Source organism: Limulus polyphemus, unplaced genomic scaffold (assembly GCF_000517525.1).
Source record: "Limulus polyphemus unplaced genomic scaffold, Limulus_polyphemus-2.1.2 Scaffold316, whole genome shotgun sequence".
Taxonomy (NCBI): Eukaryota; Metazoa; Arthropoda; class Merostomata; order Xiphosura; family Limulidae; genus Limulus; species Limulus polyphemus.
Genome location: NW_013665926.1, coordinates 185,260 through 192,572, shown reverse-complemented (window position 1 = coordinate 192,572; position 7,313 = coordinate 185,260). Strand labels below are relative to the sequence as shown.

The window sequence follows — 7,313 nt, the reverse complement described above, 5'->3', positions numbered from 1 at the left end:
CAGAAATCAAGGTTACTTTATTTTCAGGAAATATGAATGTATACTTTATGAGTGTATTATTAATTAACAGAAATCAAGGTTACTTTATTTTCAGGAAACGTGAATACATACCTTATCAATGTATTATTCATTAACAGAAATCAAGGTTACTTTATTTTCAGGAAACGTGAATGCATACCTTATCAGTGTATTATTCATTAACAGAAATCAAGGTTACTTTATTTTCAGGAAACATGAATGTATACTTTATTAGTATATTATTAATTAACAGAAATATGTTTGCTTGCACTTTTTAAACTTTTTTCATACACTGTACTCTCGACTAAGTTAAACAATATGGAATAGTCTGCAGATCTTCAGTGTATTTTAACTTAAATAGACGTGCTTTGATGAGTTTTCTATGCCACTTCAAATGTTCAAGTGATATTTGAACTAGTCTGTCCAGAATTATATTTTTACTTAAAAAAGGGTTTCAAAATTTTTCTCTCTGTCCAACAATACAACATACAGATTTATCTTGTATGGAGCAGCATGTAAACTTCCTGAATTTAGTCTTAGATTTAAAGAACTAGTTTGTAAGTTTAAATGCTTCAACTTACAAACCTGTAGGCTTTAACTTCTATGGATTATTTTATTGGCTTCCAAAGTCCATTTTTAACAATAAAAGTTACAAAAGTCCATAGGAAGTGTCTGTAGATAGTATATCATGAATTCTGGTATTTATTTGTACCTTGTACATGAACTGGCATGTAGTCTTGGACATGTGACTGGACGGTTTAATTTACAGTCAATCCTTTTATTCAGTTCCAAGCCAGAAAAAAACCCTGTAGTGGAAGTTCTGCTATCTAGCTGCCTTCTCTGGTCAGTAGGTCAAGATTAGGGACCTCTGGACCTGAATCCTAAGGGTTCCTGACCTGACCATTCAGCTCATGAATTGCACAAGCTGCTCTTAAGATTGAAAATGCCAGTATTTATTTCGAGAGTAAAGAGCTTTTTATTTAAAAATATAATACTTAAAGAAAGTATTAAATTCACATGTACAAGTTAACATGCTCATGTATAATCTGCAACATACCAATATCACTATATAACACAAACATAACAAATATAACTATTGTTCGTCACTTGTGATCAAAATTTAATGTCAAAATATATGTAAAGGCTGACTGTGTTATTATCATGAATACATCTGAGGATAAGGTACATTTTGCAAATTCTAAGAATCATTGTGGTTTTTAGTCTAAAGCTAATTCCATATTACCAGAACTCAGCTTATCCTCTTTTCTTCAGATTGTAAGCTTGTTTCTTATTTTAATAATTTATTTTAGCATACTGTTGTTTCCGTTTGCTTATTTAAAAAAAACTGAAACATTAGGAAACTTTGTTTTTTCCAAAAGTGAAGTAATTTTCACTTAATACTTTAGTTCTATACTCTGATACACTATATTCATTAAAACTAATGTAATATAGAAAAAAGTTGAGCTTTTGACAGGTGGACCTGTCTTTATTTGTTCCTGAGGAAAACAGATGTACTTTTTGATAAATTTTAATATACATATTTCTCTTACCATTTAACTATATAGTCTAATGAGTTTTTACTACTTATTATTGTTATATAAAGTATATTGAATAAATAAACAATTAACTGTCATTAATAGCAAAAGTACTCAGCTGATGATTCAATGCATTCTAATAAGTATGAGTTTTAGGTTTCTTCTATATTGATTTTTTAATATGCTTTTTATCAGTTTATTTTATAGAATTGACTTCATAAGTTTGTAACTCACTTTTTAAATTCATGTTTATGTAGTTAGCTAGCTTTTGTTCAGGAGTTCTAAAATAATAATTATCTAAGACAATAAGCACTTGAATGTATAAATTCATTTATTTGCAAAATCTTGATTAATCTAAACATGTACAATGTCACAAACATTTGGAGAGACTATACCTATTGTATTATTGAAGAGTTATAAAATTAAGCAAGAATTTGCATAATACAAAGAAATTCTGTATGGCTAGATTAATGTTCTCCCTTTATAAAAATATTTGTGTGAACACTGTTACAACAAATTTGGATATTAGTGATTCTAAACAGTATATTTTAACAATATGTGCTATATTTTTTGCTTTAAATTTCATGTACAGTGCTTAAAATTGCCTTGATTCATCATCACTTTAAAATTGAATGTGCTTGAACTCATTTGTACAATGTTTTTGATATTTTTCTTTTTTGATCTGTATGTTATGTTTACATTGTGTACCTAATAATGTTACTTTATATTGCATTATTTTGTTGATACCTTTCTTATATTGTTCTAGTATATGGTATTACTTTGTATGCATTTTTGTAAACACCTGTGGCAGTTACTTAAGTGTGTGATGTAAATATGTACTTAGTCTGCATGTGTACAAGTGGCATAATATAGCAAGGGATTAATGCAGGAATTGGCGACTAGGCTACAAGTCTCTTACCTTTGGGAAAACTTCAATATCACATTCTTTATGACCCTTATTAAAAAGAATACATATATATGTACTTACTGTCTTATATTTTTCAGTTATAAGTTAATAATATAGCTGTTATTCATACTAATAGTTGGTGTGTGTCTGCTTACATTTTATGTATTCATGAGTACTGTAGTGCTTGATAAGCTTTAGAAATATTTGAGAAATCGGTCACTACCCAAGACATTTGTAGAGTTAGAGCCATCAACAATATGTTAGACCAAATATTTTCTAACCTTCAAAAAATATTTTGATTCACATTTGTCTTTTGAAATACAATGTCCAAGTTTTTATTAGTATTGTTTATTGTATTAGAGTATATTGTTGGAAAAATCAATTTATGTTAATTTTCTATACACTTAAGTTTGTTTTAATAGGCGTTGATCAAGATTATTGAAAGAACACTAATATTGAATTACTTTTAGACAAGTAAGTCTTTGTGTATTCAGTTGGAAGATATTAGGAAACTTTTTTGTTGAAAAAAATGTTCAATAGATGAATTATCTTCCATATTTTATATGTGTCCATATCCATCTATGTAACTATGGCTCTTGTTAAGAAGTTTTGTTGTAGTTTTTTCAAATATTTCATTAAACTTGTGTTCTCTAATTGAAAAAACTTTTATGATGAAATTTAGAATTTTTTATGTGATTAGCCATCAGGATTAGCACCAATATTTTGCCCCTGTGAAAGACTATCATTCAATCATATAAGCAGAGAAATATCAACATAGAATTTACTCCTTTGGTAAAGATAAATGAGGGTGTTAAGTTATTCATGAAATATGCTGTTTTTGAGAATTTTTGTCACTATCCCGATGTTATCACAAAAAGTGTGAGAAGAAATAATTGTGCCATATACATATTGGCTAATATCTCTATAAATGTAGGAATACGTGTTTTATGAAACAACCCTGACTCTACTTCTTCTGGACACGTGTACAGATACGTGTTTTTATAGCCGTAGTAGTGTATAGTATGTGTGTGTGTATTTATTTACATGTTTATTTATACATACATTTTTCAGTAGTTCCCCAAGAAAAATGTATATATATATATATGTGTGTGTGTGTGTGTGTATGTGTACATATTTAGATAGATATATATATATATATACTATTTTTCCATAGTTTGTCAACAAAAATGAATATATGTATATATTTATATATATATTTATCTTAAGGACATTTTCTGTATGTTATTATTATAATAATTTCTTATAAATGAATTTCCTTTTATAAAATGTGTAAATTCATACTGATGAGACAAAAAGTCTAGTCAAAAAACTGAAAGTTGTGTCTGTGAACTATGTTTCAATGTTTGCATGATCACTGTATGGATTCCAAAAAAATTGCCTTCTGTTAGATTGCTTAATTATCTGTTTCATTTTGTCTGTCTTATCTTATGTAAGCTTTACATTTAATTCATTTTGTTATTTTTTAACATACATCAAAAGAAATGTAACTGCAAAACAAAAACAGAAAATTGTGTTCTCCTCAGTGTTGTTCTTTTTCCAGAAATTGTGTTCTTTGTGTATGTTTCTATTGTCTGTACTTTCAGTCTATTTGGGATACAGAAACAAATAAATTTCCCTCTCTTCTTTCTTGTAAGATGACAAGCAACTCTGTGAAGGGTGTGAGGATGGTAGCCTGGGTAGGTGATGATCAATCGCCCCTTTTTGTTACTATTCCAGCTTCCTAATCAACTGCACAGTTTTGATGGATCTATCAGCTGTTAAATTTATCCGTAACTCCTGAAAAATATAAGAGTAGGAATATAGAAAATATAAGTAGTGAAGATAGGTAGTCCTAACTTTTTTTAGTACCACTAAAACTTGTATTATGAGACCAAAGCTTATGGGAAATAACTGATCCTGACTTTTGTAGCATCAATCATAGAGAAAAAAAAAACTAATATGAAGTAGTTAATCCTGACATATGTATTACCTTTATCATAGAAAAACATCTAGAAAGTATTGGATTCTGACTCGTGTAGTACCACTATCATAGAAAAACTTTTAGGGGATATTAGATCCTGACTCTTGTAGTACTATTAAGACTTGTATTAACAGGAAAAAACCACTAGAACTAGTAGAAGTATGTGAATGATTCTAATAACTAACATTAGAGAAAAATTATATAGAATTAATTGATCCTGACTTTAATAGAGCCATTGAAACTTGAATTATCAGAAAAAATACTACTATCAAATAGTTGATCCTAGTTGTTGTAATACCACCATCAGATAAAAAACAGTAGTATGAGATAGTTGATCCTAATATTGTAGTACCACTATCAGATTGAAAAATCAGTAGGATTTTGAGTTTTCTCAGAAATAGTAACACTATTATATTAACACAAATTTAAGACCATACCATTTGTAGAAACAAATATTATTCTTAGATTCTGAATAAACAATTCTTGTATACATTTATATATTTTTAATTGAAAAGTTATTTTTATCTGTTATTGATTCTATGACTTAAATGGTAGATCCATCAATAGTGCTTTGAAGGTTGATGTTTTAGATGTGTCTTTAATATCAGTCTTCAATTATGCTTCATCTTCCTGACCAGTACCATGGTTTATTTTGTTTCTTTTATGTTGTCCTTTGTTTTTGTTTTTTATTTAACCTCAGTTATGACTTTATTTTCAGCCTGCAGACTTCCACATATCAAGTGCCTGATTTTAACAGTGGATCATTAGTAATTACAGCTGATTTTTTGCATGATTCTAACATGCCCTAAGGTTTTCTATACTTACCTAGTATATTTATAGCATTTATTTACTATTTTTGATTTCTTTTTCTAATCTGTATAAATAATAAATTTTTGTTAAAAGTGGAATTTTAAATAAGGCAGACATTAACTTATTGAATTCTCTTATAGTGTTTACCTGCTTTATTTCTTGAGTTTTAAAAACGTTCTGTTTGTACTGATGTCTTTATAAGGTCACTGTAGTAAATGTGGTACACATCAATAAGACAGTAATCAAATGAAGACATCAGTACAGCCTAAACATTTTTTACTTTACTGCTACAAAATGATGCTGTCAGTTGAACAATACAGACAGAAATTGAATTGTTTATATTAATTTTTCTTTTTTTCTTAATGTTATTCTTGTGATGTTTCAGATATTTTTCTCCACATTGTGAAACAAATTCAAATGGGTAAAAATTGTAAACTGTACTGAACAAGATGACCATTGAGATGATGAACATCATTTCTTTATTTTTGTTGAATATTACTTTTATTATTGTGAGACATTTCAGAATTTACTAATTCCATCATCAGCACAGTTATTTTAAAATAACAAATTAATTATCACATTTTGAATCATAGTACATCATTACTTCTTAACTGAAACTTTGTTGATAAAAACAAAAGTTAAACAGAATACATTTCGAACTGTAACAATATAATAAAGTGTTGAAGAAGTACTGAAATTTATGTTAGTATTTTGTTAAAATATATATATATATAAATGCAGACAATAATAACATAATAAACCAGGATACAATTAGAAGTTTTCTCATAAATTAAAAAAATAATTCAATGACAATAGAAAAATAAACCTAAATATATATATATTTTTTATAAGCAGTATGTTAATTATACTTTTATTCTACTGTAAATACTGTGTTTACCTATTTCTTGATCACTTAAACACCCACCATCCTAATATTAACTTTACCTATGATCCCAAACAAAACTATTTCCTGTCTTTGCTTGATATTCTATTCATATGTTGCACTGGCAGTGTCTCAACATCTGTCTCTCAGAAAAAAGCTTTTACTAATTTGTTCTCACCTTTTGATAACTTCACACCTATGAACTACAAACAAAATATTTACTTTGTCTTCTGGACTATGCTTTTAGATTCTGCTCAAACTACCAAGCTCCATACAAAAAAAATAACCTTTACACAAAACAGTTTTCTCCAAAACCAACTACTTAAAATAACTCATATTTTTCTCAACAAATATTAACAATGCCCAAAATTCCCAACTTTTCAATGCTGCCTTATCACACTAACATTTTCTTGCCAATATGAAGAAAAAAATAGTGTAATAAAGAAAACAAATTACAAATTTATTCCAATCATTTTATCCCCATGTTAAACTAAGAATAATATTTATGTCTTCTTTCCAACTGAAGGACTTCTTTAAGTTTGAAGATTGCACTCTCATACTGTTGCAGTCATGGATTGTTTATAATTATATGCGTGGTAGCTGCCAGCTTACCTATGTTGGTAAAACAGCTTGCCATTTAAATGTTTGAATCCATAAGCACAAAGGGATCTCCTTAAGAATTAGTATGAAACTTTCTGATCCCACAGAATCTGATATCATTCACATTGTGACAACCTCAAACACACTTTCTCTGATAACAACTTTAAAATCTTAACGACATGTCAATCTGACTTTGAACTACTAATTTAGTGACACTCCTCGTAAAAGAAGAATCTGTAACTTTAAATAACACAATTAGTTCTTTAAAATTAAACCCGTTTTTAACTTCTACTATAGAATTTTATTTCTTTTTATCAGATCTGTTGTTTTATTAAGTTACCTATTGCTTCCTTATACTAATTTTAGTTTGTTACAGATTATAGAATTGTTAAAAATATGTCTATTCAGACTTATCTTTGAATTTGCTTTTAAATATTTATTTCATTGATGAGAAAAAGAAATTCTATTGTTGTACACCATTTCTGTTATTATTTTCTGCAATAGTATGTATGTTTTAATAATATGCTATCGAACATATTGCCACATAATGTTTGGAGACAGCTTGAATGGATAATGAAG

At 28.1% G+C, this 7,313-nt stretch overlaps 1 protein-coding gene across 1 annotated transcript in view; it reads left to right on the top strand.

Annotated features, from left to right (window-relative positions):
- The window catches only part of LOC106457322, a 168,395-nt gene that overhangs the window by 120,178 nt on the left and 40,904 nt on the right, over positions 1–7,313 (top strand). Inside the window, exon 31 of the mRNA XM_022383191.1 lies at positions 4,116–4,157. Within this exon, the coding sequence (XP_022238899.1) occupies positions 4,116–4,157 (42 nt within the window). The remainder of the gene's footprint in view (positions 1–4,115; positions 4,158–7,313) is intronic.